The sequence below is a fragment of the Ovis canadensis genome, chromosome 12 (genome assembly GCF_042477335.2).
Source record: "Ovis canadensis isolate MfBH-ARS-UI-01 breed Bighorn chromosome 12, ARS-UI_OviCan_v2, whole genome shotgun sequence".
In the NCBI taxonomy this organism is placed as follows: Eukaryota; Metazoa; Chordata; class Mammalia; order Artiodactyla; family Bovidae; genus Ovis; species Ovis canadensis.
The window spans coordinates 90,208,058-90,220,698 of NC_091256.1; the positions used below are offsets into that span (position 1 = coordinate 90,208,058).

A 12,641-nucleotide genomic window follows, 5' to 3' on the forward strand; every position below is an offset into this window, starting at 1 on the left:
GGGTCCCGACGCGCCGAGGCTGCGCCCCCCGAGGGAGGCCGCTGAAGTGGAGAGAGCCGAGTCCTCGCCCCGGGTCAAGCGCCCAGTCACCCCGCTTGAGCTCTGTACCTCTGCGGCCCGCCAGCGATGACACCCACCCCCAGGGGCCCCTCGAGGACGAGACGGGACGCAAAGTGTGCGTCCCCGAACAAGTATTTCAATAAACATCAGCTCTCTGTGCCTCAGCACAATGTCGCGAAAGCCCGAAAGCCCCAGCGAGGCCCGCATCCCCGCTTCCTCCCCCCGCGCAGCAGGGCCAGCGGCCGCCGCGCGCCGGGCCCGGACGCCAGGACGCGCACTCGCGAGGCCCGCCGCGCGGCCGCGCCCACCGCGCATGCTCCGCGGGTCGCCGGGACCCCACCGGGCGGCGGGCGGGGCGGGCTGCGCGAGGGCGCATGCGCAGACGGCGCCGCCGCGCGGTCCCAGTGCGGCAGCCGGAAAAAACCGCAGCGGCGGCGGCTGAGGCGGCGAGCGCGCGGGCGGCCGCAGGCGGAGCGCGGGCCGGGGCTGGCCGGGCGGGGCCCGAGCGGCGGGCTGACGGCGTCCGCGCGGCGGCGGAGGGCGAGTGCGACGAGGGGCGACTGCCGGCGCCGGCGCCGCAGGGACTTGGACGTTCTCGGCTCCGTCGGCGCCGGGCGGGGGCCGCCCGACTCCCCCGACCGCGTCTCCCCGGCGAGGCCGCGGGGCTCCGGCCGGCGGGGCGCCCCTCGGCGGGCCGCGCGCGGAGGGCGGCGCGATGGCTGGACGGCCCCCGCGACGTGACCGCTGAGGACGCCCCCGCCGCGCCCGGGCCCGGCCGCGCCGAGACAAAGGGGAGGCGCCCGCACGCGCGTTCGCGGGAGGCTCGCGGGGCGGCCGGACGCGGCGGCGCCTCGCCCCGGGCCGGGCGCGCGGGGCCTGCCCGATGCTCTGAGCGGCCCGGGGACTCCGGCCGGGACCCCGACCCCCCCGGCCCCGCGGCCGGCCGCGCCATGTGAAGGGTGGGCCGGCGCCCGGAGCGCGTGAGGATGGGGGATGCCGCGGACCCCCGGGACGGGAGGAGGACGTTCATTGTTCCGGCCATCAAGCCCTTCGACCACTACGACTTCTCCAGGGCCAAAATCGCCTGCAATCTGGCCTGGCTGGTGGCCAAGGCCTTCGGGACAGGTAGGCGGTGGCCGCCCCGTGCCTCCCTCCCCCGCAGCTGCGCGCATCCCGGTTTTGTTTCCGTCCTCTGGTCCCCCGCCCTCCTCGCCTGGCTCGGCGCACTGGCTCGGGGACGCGATGGGCCATGCGAGGAGGAGAAGGGGGGGTAACGCCGGCTTGCTCTTCGGTCAAGAGCCTCTGGTTTGGGCAGGTGGGATGCGCCAGATTTTTTATTGGACAGCAGAAGTGGATGTTTGCTGTTTTTTGTGTCCCCCCCCCCCGCTCCAGTGACCAATTTTGTCACGCTTTTACACGGGGTGGTTTTCATTTGTGGTGTTTTCCTCATTGTGCTGCGTTCATTTCCCCCGCAGTCATAGCTGTGATTACAGCGCCGAGAAATCTGAGTTGGTTTCGTTATTATTGGAAGGAGGTGGCTGGCACACAGACGACATTGATTCTGACATTTGTAACCATGGCTGCGAGTCAGGCTCCGTGGGCTGTACGGTGGCCCCCGGCCGAGTGCAGGTTTTTAGTTTTGTGGTCCTTCTTTAAGCCTGTGTCCTCCCGTACACGGTCCAGGCTCTGTTAGACCAGTTATTTAAACCCAGTATTTAGCTTGCTGACTGTCACGTACTGTTTTCATTTCGTGTTCAGGCACATTCCTTTTTTCAAACATTTTGGCTTCATGAATTAAGAGAAACAACAACTCCCTACTGTGGGATTAAAAAAAATTTTTTTTTTTTAATAGAAGAGTTTTTTGAGAGCATGTGCTGTTGACACAAACTGTATAGCACAGTGGAAGTTAGACACTCCCACCTTAACTCAGTCTTTGCAAAATAACAGGAAAAGGGCCTCCTGTGCAATCCTTGACTGGTGCTTTAGCAGCCCCTGTTGTGGAGCTCTGAAAGCTTTAGCGTTTCACTCGGAGAGTTTTCCATGAAGGCGGTGTCGTCTGATAGCTTTGATTCATTCTGTAAGATTTCTGTGCCCTAGTTAATAAATTTTGGATACGTAAAATATCTTTTGAAAAGTTCCTTAGTATTTACAGACTTTTCTCCAGATGTTAAATACAGGTGGTGGTTTTTTTTTTTTTTTTTTTTGAGGGTAAGAGGATGGCTTATTTCCAGTTTTAGGACCATGAAAATATGTGGTTAAATGGTTTAATTCATTCTTAACTGTTCAAACATACACAGCTGAATACATACACAGGTGACTAGCAGGACTGCGTATTTAGTTAGCGAATGAATCTCAGCGTTTAGAAAATTATTTGAATTAGTTTTGAGGGAAACTTCACCTTACTGGGATTTGATGTTTATGACAGCTTTTGTTTTATTTGAATTCTCATGCTTTGTATTGAAGTAGAAAGATGTTAAAGGTTTTAAAACTGGCATCAGGAGTAAATATAGTAAAAAATTTACTTTGAAATAATTTAGATCTTAGAGATTTTGTTGAAACTGAATGTGTAGAGTAGCACCTGGGAGGGAACACAAGTGTTAGAGTATTGTTGTTTCCTGAAGCTAATACCCATTTAGAGGAGAAATGGAAGCTATTTAAGTACTTAGAAAAGATGGAAAAAGAGAAATTTATATTTCCACCTCTGTGGAAAAGCAGTGTGTACAAAATGGAAAGCAGAGGGGATAGCAAAATATTTTCTTTCCTCCTGAAACTGAGAAGAATCTTGTAGTGCAGATGGCTATGTTGCCCTGGATTCGTGAGGGTTCCTGACCAGAAAAAGGCCTGCTCTCTGGGCGCATGTCGGACAGGTTTACTAGATTCTGGACCTCTTGAGGAGCAGGCGTTGAACCTGCTTGGAGGAGAAGAGGAAGAAGCAGAGCACCCGTGGAATGTGTTGTGTGCGGGAGACCTGTGAGATGCTGTGCGTTCTGTTGTACGCTCAGGGCCCACAGCAGCTCTGATGTAGGTAGCCTGCTCCTCATCTAAAAATGCAAGGTCCCCAGTGCAGAGAGGTTAAACAGCTTCCCCACGGTCACACTTTGAATACGGGCAGACATGAGCTTTGACTTGAGTGTCTGACTCTAAAGGGTTGGGTGTGGGTGGAGCAGGCACACCTCTTCTGTGTCTGATGCTTCAAACACACTGCTCTGCTAGTCCCACAGCATCCCTCTGGAAGGATAGTGTTCTCATTTCACAGATGAGGGAACAAGCTCAGACCCGTTTGCCCAAGATTAAACATCTGGCGGGTCCTGCAAGTCTTTCCTCCTTCCGCCACTCTGCAGAATAAGCCTCTTATCTGCCAGGTGTGCAAAATGTCCGTGTAGTACATGTTAAAAGTCTTATTTGCTTATTTGTTTTCTTTAAATAACGGCAGATATTACTCTCAGATGGTTTAGATGAATGACGTTGGCACTTATATTTGTCTTGGCAGCGATTGGCATGGATAAAAGTCAGATTCAAAATGGAATGAAAAACAAGGTTAAAAAACCATAAAAAAGTCACTTGCTGCTGCTGCTAAGTCACATCAGTCGTGTCCGACTCTGTGCAACCCTCTATAGACGGAAGCCCACCAGGCTCCTCTGTCCCTGAGATTCTCCAGGCAATAATACTGGAGTGGGTTGCCATTTCCTTCTCCAATGCAAAAGTCACTTAGTAAGGAGAGATTAGTGTATTATTATGAAGGTTATGTATGTACATTTTGTTTATTCTTATTCAACAGTCTTTCAAAGTATAAACTTATATGGGATGAGTAGAAAAAAGGTAAAGTTTCATTTCTTTGGGTGTAAATTTTCTGCATTTGCTGCAGACACTGTTTTATGACAGGTGTTAGCAGACAGCATATTTCAGAGGTATTGCCTAGTGGTATTCAGTGAATCATTCAGAACACTAGCTCCCTTTTAAGTTATGACTTATGAACATCCCTTCTTTAACGATGGCATGTAGGATTCTCAGGTGCTGATTTAGTCTTTTTCTGTGAGAAGCTTTCTAACTTTTGACATATTAAATTTTAGAACTATATATCGGGAAACTCATTTAAGATGATAGTTGGAAATCAATTGTGGGCATAGTATGAAGTTATTGAACTTAGCACTGGCATTGTAATACCTAGAGAGCAGACGGAGTATTTACTTAATTCGAGCTTGGAATCATATTCTTTTTCTTTACACTGAAAATGTTCCAGATAACCCAAATCTTAATAGTTTATTTTGTAGGAGGAGGCAGATACAGCTTCGATCAAATGAAGAACACGTTTGTTTAGGTGAATTTTATTCAGTGAGCGGGTAAGATGCTTACCTTAAGCACACTGCAGAAGGGACAGTTGAACTGTGCTGGGTCTGGTGTATCTGATAGCTTCGCCCGTCTATGCAGCGGCATAACTTTGCCCTAAGTTTGCCAGGTTCTCACATCTGGAGTTCTCTTTTCTTGGTCGTGTAACCTGGGCAATGGCAGTGAAAATGCCGCTTCTTTACCCTAACGCTGGACCACCAGGGAATTGCCAGCGTTTGTTCTTCACGTAGAACTTAAGACCCCCTTCCTGGTGTCGCTTTATCATTTCAGCCTCATCCACGGTCTTCCTCCCTCTCGCACCATGCAGTATGTGGTGTGAACTACAGAGTGTACATAGCAGAGCATAAAATCGTCTGCTAATGTGTGTGTGTGCCAAGCGACTTCAGTCGTGTCCAGCGCTTTGTGACCCCGTGGACTGCAGCCCACCAGGCTCCTTTGTCTGTGGGGTTCTCCAGGCAGGATGCTGGAATGGGCTGCCACGCCCTCTCCTGACCCAGGGCTTGAACCTGGATCTCTTACGTCTCTTACGCTGAAGGCCAAGCTCTTCACCACTGATGCCACCTGGGGGCCCCTCTGCTACTATCAGTTCAGTCCAGCCGCTCAGTCGTGTCCAGCTCTCTGCGACCCTATGGACTGCAGCACGCCAGGCCTCCCTGTCCATCACCAACTCCCAGAGTTTACTCAAACTCATGTCCATTGAGTCAGTGATGCCATCCAACCATCTCATCCTCTGTTGTCCCCTTCTCCTCCCGGCTTCAATCTTTCCCAGCATCAGGGTCTTTTCTAATGAGTCACTTCTTCGCATCAGGTGGCCAAAGTATTGCAGCTTCAGCATCAGTCCTTCCAATGAATATTCAGAACTGATTTCCTTTAGGATTGACTGGTTTGATCTCCTTGCAGTCCAAGGGACTCTGAAGAGTCTTCTCCAACACCACGGTTCAAACGCATCAGTTCTGCGCTCAGCTTTCTTTATGGTCCAAATCTCACATCCACACATGACTACTGGAAAAGTCATAGCTTTGGCTAGATGGACCTTTGTTGGCAAAGTAATGTCTCTGCTTTTTAATATGCTATTTATCTGCTATTTTTATTTAATATGCTTTTTTATCTGATACTATAAATACTCCTTATTATGTTTCTTTGTATATCTCAATACATTTTGTCAAAATCCTGCATGAGATGTGAGTCTCATGCACGTGTGAAGTTGTGATCTCAGTGGCCAGCACTGTGGTGAAGGGAGCCTGGAGCAGAGAGGCCGGTTTGGGAAGTTCTCGCAGGAGTCTGGGCATGAGGTCGTGGGAGCTGAGGTGGCAGCATGGAAACGCCGGTGATGTTTATGGAGTTCTCCCCGTGTGTCAGCCTCTTTCTGTGTTCCTTCTCATTTTGGTCCTCATAACAGCCTTGAGAGGTGGAAGCTGTGCAGGGCCGCTGATGAGGACATGAGGCCCAGGGGCTCAGAGCCTCGCCCCACACCACCCAGCGTACGGCTGTGCGTTCTGCGTCTGTGTTCAGCTGCCCTCTTCACCACTGTCCTGTATGCCCACTGTTCCTGTTAATCCAGGAGTCAGATTAATGGAAAAGAGGCAAAGGTAGAAAAAACACTGCCGAGACCTAGTCCCTGGTGTTTCTAACAGGCTGGATTTGGGAGGCCTGGGTGGGGGGCGCGGTCACCTGAAGTTGTAAGGAGAACGGGTTACTTGAGCTTTGCTGTCGGTGACTGGAGCGGCCAGTGGGAAGGGGAAGTCAGCTTTGTTCTGGGGAACCTTGAACTTCATGTGTTGGCCAAACGTGTCATCTGAGGAATCCAATAAGGTAGGCAGCTGTGAATGTGGGTATGGAGGAGGGCTGACCAGGCGAGGCTACAGAATAGCAGTTTGGGAATCTTCTGTGTGTGAAGTGTCATTGAACTGGGAAGGAGATGAGACATAGAGGGAGAGAGGATTTGAGACAGAATCTAGGGTAGCGAACACTGAGAATTGTTTCGGAAGGAGGCTGAAGAAGAGAAGTCAGAATTTGAGCAATCCGAGTTAGGAGGAGAATTAAGAAGGTGTAAAAACACTGAGGCCCTGGAAGGGGAACGTTTCCAGTGGGTGGTCTTCTTAGCTGGGCCAGAGGCTGCAGGTGTGTGAGCCGGGCCTGTCTGCTGAGAGCTTGTGCTGCCACGCAGAGGTGCGGTCAGTGTGTGGCCATCGCAGAGTTCAGGCGAAGCCCTGGAGCTGCGGAGCTGGCCAGGGCCCTGGGGAAGGGGAGGCGCTGGGGACGCCGTGGAGGGCGCTGGCTTTCTCAGAAGTCTGTGAAGAAAGCCGGGGCAGTGGAGATGGTGGGGGCGGGGAGGGAGGCGGGCCGAGTGGAGAGTAGGCGCGGCAGGTGGAGCCCATGGTGCGTGTGCAGGTAGGGAGCCCGAAGCTGGGTGTGTCAGCGCAGCAGCGGAGACCTGAGCTTGCAGGAGGCCTCTGTGCTGAGTGCAGGAGATCTAGCTTGAAAGGTGAGCTGGGCTTGCTTGAGGGGCCACGCTAAGGAATGTGGTGTTTATTTAGTAGGTAAGTAAATTATCCTAGGCACCTTAGATTTCTTTTAGAAAGCCACTATAATTTATTGAACACATACTTTGTGTCAGATATAGTTTTGAGCATTTTATATGCATTTTTTTTTAATTCTGAGAACGACCCTACTAAGTAGATACTATATTTCTTCATTTGCAACTGTGAGGCAGGGCCCCCCACTGCAGCACGGCTGTCTGGATCCTTGTTGTGGGAAGCAGCTGGTGCGTCATAGGAGTTCAGCAGCACTCACTCCCAGCTCGTTCCTTCAAACTACTTTCTAGCTCTGAAATGGGGAGTGTGAGCTAATTTTTAAGTACTTTAGGCTCTTGAAGTAAAATATATCTGAAATGACATTTGTCCTCAGCAAAGGAAAGTTTCAAAGTAGATGGTTTCATTTTTTTCTGCTGGCATTTTACTGCTTCTTTCAAGATTCTCTTTCAGCTTCTTGTTTTCCATTCTCTCTCCCTTTTTTTTTTAATGACATTCAAATTACGAGATTGCTGACTCGTAAATTTTTCTCTGATTGGTGCAGTTTGTAGAATTTTGTATTGTAACAGATTCTGAAACAGCAGAACTATCCTTTTTTTTTTTAAGCTATTTGCCTCCCCCTCCCCCCGCCTTTTTTAAAAATTGGTTTTAGAGGGCTTGACTGTAAGTCCTTGAAATTTTACTTGTGACACCTCATATTATTTGAAGAGGTGAGACAGGCATAGATTCACGAGTCCAAAGGTGCAGAAGGCGGATTTAGTGGGAAGTCGCCTAGACACAGAGAAGGAAAGATGATATTGTGGGGAGTGTTAAAGAGTGATTTTTTTTTTTTTTAACTCAGGAATGGCCCCTACTCCAGGGTCCTCTCATGTCCCACACAGGCCAGGGCTCTTGCCAGCATCACAGAAAGTGCTCTGCTCTTCTCTTACACCCTTCTTTCTCTTTAAATAGACAAAGCTGCTCAATGATAGGAGATCTCAGATATATATATCAACAGTAAACTTCCATGTACTCTTTACCCAACCTCCTCAGTCAACAGCTCATGGCCAACCTTGATTTATCTGTCCCCTTGCCCGTTATTTGAAGCAAATCCCTGCCATCCAGTCATTTCATCAATAAATGTACGAGTGTCTCCAAAAGTCGGGGCTCCCTTTCTTTTTTTACTGACGTTTAGTTGCTTGGCAGTGTTGCCTTAGCTCCTGCTATGCGCGGAGCGCCTGGCAGAGCTCCTGTGCTCACAGCAGGCCTCAGCGCTGCCTGCTTCATGCATGGCGCCCAGAGTGGGTGTCCACCCCAGCCCCCCAGCTCACGCCCCCCGTGTCCTGCGTGTCTCTCTGCCTGTGTCTGTTTCTCTTTGCAGCTAGGCTCACCTGCACCGTTCTTCTAGATCCCGTATACGTGCGTCACGGTGCGGCGTTTGCTCTTTCTGACACTTCTCTCTGTGTGATGGCCTCTAGGTCCACCCATGTCTCTGCAAGGACGCAGCTCCATGCCTCCTGTGGTGAGTAGTGTCCCTGGGGTATTTCTCTCTGTGTGATGGCCTCTAGGTCCACCCATGTCTCTGCAAGGACACAGCTCCATGCCTCCCGTGGTGAGGAGCGTCCCTGGGGCATACGTGCCACGTCTTCTTGATCGGTTCCTCTGTTGATGGACACCTGGGCTGCGTCTGTGTCTCGGCCGTCGTGAGCGGTGCGGCCGTGCGCACTGGGTGCGTGTGTCGTCTGCTGTGGAGGGGCTCCCTGCTCACACGCGACTGCAGCCTCGCCATCGTCTCGCACTCCTCGTCACCGCTCATGCTTTCGCCTCCTTTGTCTCCCAGTTCATTTGTCCCAGTCAGTGTTGGATCAGGGCCGTCTTTGCCATTTGTTATCTCTCTCTCTGGAGAAGGCAATGGCAACCCTCTCCAGTGCTCTTGCCTGGAGAATCCCTTGGACAGAGGAGCCTGGTGGTCTACAGTCCATGGGGTCTCGAGAGTCAGATACAACTGAGCGACTGACACGCACACATCTCTCTCTTCCCTTTTTTTTTTTTTTTGGCCCCTTGTATTTCTTATATACTGACAGCTAAATTAAACGGATTCATGGTTTTTTGTTTTTTTTTTTTTGCATACTTCATAGGTTTTTGTACTTCCACCAGGAGGCACTTAATGTCTCGTTATTTCTCTTTCTGTCATGACTTCTTCATTTGTTACTTGGAATATTCTTCCCTGAATTAAGTGTCTGGGTACCCTGGGGGGAAATGTCCTCGATGAACCCTAGCCTCCAGGTGCACTGCCAGGCACCCACCCCAAAGGTCATGGAGCAGAAAAGCTCACAAACCAGATCAGAGTGCTTATATCGCACGGTTTGTTACATCAGTTTACGGTGGGAAGCGAGGGGCGAGGTGGGGCGGGTTGACACGTGCAGGGCAGAGTGGGCCCCCTGCCCTCCGTCCTGAGCTTTGCCCATCGCTTTCTGCTGTAGCAGCCTCACCTAGGGATGGTGTGGTCACACCAGTCAGAGCCGAGGTTGGAACACAGAGGCCCACAGTGACGCAGGCCACACGCTCGCTCCATCAGGGAGGCAAGGGACAGCACGCCTGCCGCAGCTTCCCCGCGCGCCAGGCGTGTCGGGAAGCCTGCTGCATCGGCGTGGGCCTCAGGCTTCTGGGGCAGAGGATGCCTGGGCCAGAGTGGGCATCACCCACGGCGGCTCGCTTAGGCATCCAGACTGTGAGGCGTTCGTGCGTGTGTAGCGTGCATTGCCTGTTGTTTGCACATTTAATTATCGTGAATATTTATGGAGTTCCAGCTGAGCTATTTAAAATCCTAAAAGATGGTGCTGTTAAAGTACTGCACTGAGTATGTCAGCAAACTTGGAAAACTCATCCGTGGCCACAGGACTGGAGAAGGCCAGTTTTCATTTTAGTCCCAAAGAAGGGCGCTGCCGAAGAATGCTCATAGGACGGCGCCGTTGCACTCATTTCACATGCTGGCACACGCAAAATCCTTCAAGCTAGGCTTCAGCAGTACCTGAGCCAAGAACTTCGAAATGTACAAGCTGGGTTTAGAACAGACAGAGGCACCAGAAATCGAATTGGCAACATCCGTTGGATCATGGAGAAAGCAAGGGAGTTCCAGAAAAACATCTGCTTCATTGAAAATTCTTAAAGAGTTGGGAATACCACACCACCTTACCTGCCTCCTGAGAAGCCTGTATGTGGATCAAGAAGCAACAGAACCAGACATGGAACAACTGACTGGTTCCAAGTTGGGAGAGGAGTACGTCAAGGCTGTATACTGTCACCCTGCTTATTTAACTTAGATGCAGAGTACATCATGCGAAATATCATGCTGGATGAATCACGAGCTGAAGTCAGGATTGCTGGGAGAAATATCAAAAACGTCAGATAATCAGATGATACCATCTTAATGGCGAAAAGCGAAGAGGAACGAGAGACCCTCTTGATGAAGGTGAAAGAGGAAAGTGAGAAAGCTGGCTTACAACTCAACATTTAAAAACCTAGGATCGTGGCGTATGGTCCCATCTCTTCATGGCAAATAGCAGAGGAGGAAGTGGGAGCAGCGGCAGACTTCACTTTCTTTCAGGATCACTGGATGGCAACTGCAGCCGTGAAATCAGAAAAGACGCTTGCTCCTTGGAAGGGAAGCTATGACAGACCTAGACAGCATATTAAGAAGCAGAGACGTCACTTTGCTGACGAAGATCTGTGTACTTCAAAGCTATAGTTTTTCCAGTGGTCGTGTACGGATGTGAGAGTTGGACCATAAAGAAGGCTGAGCACTGAACAATTGATGCTTTTGAACTGTGGTGTTGGAGAAGACTCTTGAGAGTCCCTTCAACAGCAAGGAGATCAAACCAGTCAATCCTAAAGGAAATCAGTCCTGAATAGTCATTGGAAGGACTGATGCTAAAGCTTAAGTGCAATGCTTTGGCCACCTGATGCGAAGAGCTGACTCATTGGAAAAGACCCTCATGCTGGGAAAAGGGAAGGCAGAAGAGGGCGGCAGAGGGATGCGATGGCTGGATGGCATCAGTGACTCGACGGGCATGAATTTGATCAGACTCGGGGAGGTAGCGAAGGACGGGGAGGCCTAGTGTGCTGCAGTCCGCAGGGTCGGAAAGCACTGGACACGACGGAGCGAGTGAACAACAACATTGCCTTTCTGTGTGCGTACACTGCTCGCCACTCACCTTTACGCGGGACATTCCTTGAGTTCTGTCTGTGGCTAACAGACTTTTCATTTCCTAGTAGTTACCTATACTTCAAATATCTTTAAAGTTTTCGCATCAATCTTAACAAACGTATGCATTTTTTTTTTAGTAGAACTGCGTAGTCTTTAAAGTAAAAGTGCATCTTCTAAGGTAGAGGAGAGGCAGGGTAACTGCTCGGTTCTTGCCGTTTACTGAGGAGAAATTGGGCCAAAGTGATGGGTCAGTGGCCCCTGAGAATCTGGAAGGGAGTGAAGAGTAGGGAGAAAGAACACTTTGAGCCGTGGCGACCGGGTTGTCAGAGGCTGTGCAGGGGACAGGAGCGTGGTCCCGAGGCTGCGTGGCCAGCAGGGGCCCTGCGCGATCCAGGGATGCAGGCAGCCTGGGCCACTTTCCTGGGGGTCAGAGGAAGGCGCTGGATCCTTGCAGAAGTTGGACATCGTCGAAAGCCCTGAGGCTTGGTGTGCTGTGTCACCTGGTCAGGTCTGCCCACGGGAAAGAAGCAGACCCTGACTACAGAAGAGAGTGGCCTGGAGCAGGGCGAGAGTGACACTGCAGAGACAGATGTGGGAGAGAACTGACACCGAGTGCGAAAGGCTGACCTTCCCAACCGGCGTAGTTCAGGCGGAGAGTCCTGGGAGCGGGACTGGAGCTGTGTGTTGGGACTGTGGGAAGGGAGGGCCTTGCTGGGCGTGGTGACGGGTCTGATCTGGGGCCTGAGGGACAGGGAGGTGCCAGTGATGACACCCAGGCCCCAGGCTTGTGCGCTTGGAAGGTGCTGTGGGTCTGGGATGTGAGGAACACGGGGAGAAGACTGATGTGGGGCGCTTGGGGGTCACATGACTTTTCTCAGTGTAATTTCAAATGTCTGGAAATAGCAGGAGCTCCCCAGCACCCGCCACCCGGAGCTGTCAGTGGTGGGCGTTCTGCCCCGTTTGTTCTGTGATTCTCCCCCTTTCCCTGACACAAGCACATGTGTGTGTGTGTGTATATGTGATGCTTCCCCTTTCCCTGACACAAGCACACGTGTGTGTGTGTGTGTACAAATATATAATATTTTCTGAACTGTTTGAGGATGAATTAGAGACACTGTACCCTCCACCCCTAAATGCTTCAGGCTGTCTCCTAAGATGAACAGTAAGTCTCAGATAATCTGAAAATTTTAAGAATCGGGAAATTTAGCTTGACGTTACATCTGATCCTGCGTTCATCTTTGCCATTGTCTCAGTGTCCTTTGCTGCTGCTTTCTTCTCTACCCAGAGCCGCCCGGGACCATGCACCGTGTCTAACTGGCTTGTCTCTGTCAGCTCTGTAACCCGGCTAGCTTGTCAGTCTGTCCTTGTTTTCATGATGCTGGCATGGTGAAGCCTGCCACCCCGCCGCATGCGGGGGTGGGCGTCAGGTCCCTGCCTTGGGTGCTGTCTCTTTGCAGGAGGAGGCTGGTCCCCGCAGGGCGGCCCCTGCCCCCTGGTCCTCTGACCCCCGTGACAGG

The 12,641-nt window shown here is 51.5% G+C and overlaps 1 protein-coding gene across 8 annotated transcripts in view; it reads left to right on the plus strand.

The window, feature by feature from the left end:
* Positions 1–426: 426 nt before the first annotated feature.
* The window catches only part of CAMSAP2 (calmodulin regulated spectrin associated protein family member 2), a 96,795-nt gene continuing 84,580 nt past the window's right edge, over positions 427–12,641 (plus strand). For 7 of the 8 annotated variants that reach the window (XR_011247576.1, XR_011247577.1, XM_069544989.1 and 4 more), the window contains exon 1: positions 427–1,185. Coding sequence is in view for 6 of the 8 variants with exons in the window: in XM_069544989.1 (XP_069401090.1) it covers positions 1,047–1,185 (139 nt within the window). In the remaining 2 variants the exon portion in view is untranslated. The remainder of the gene's footprint in view (positions 1,186–12,641) is intronic. The other variant, XM_069544995.1, reaches the window with a different exon arrangement.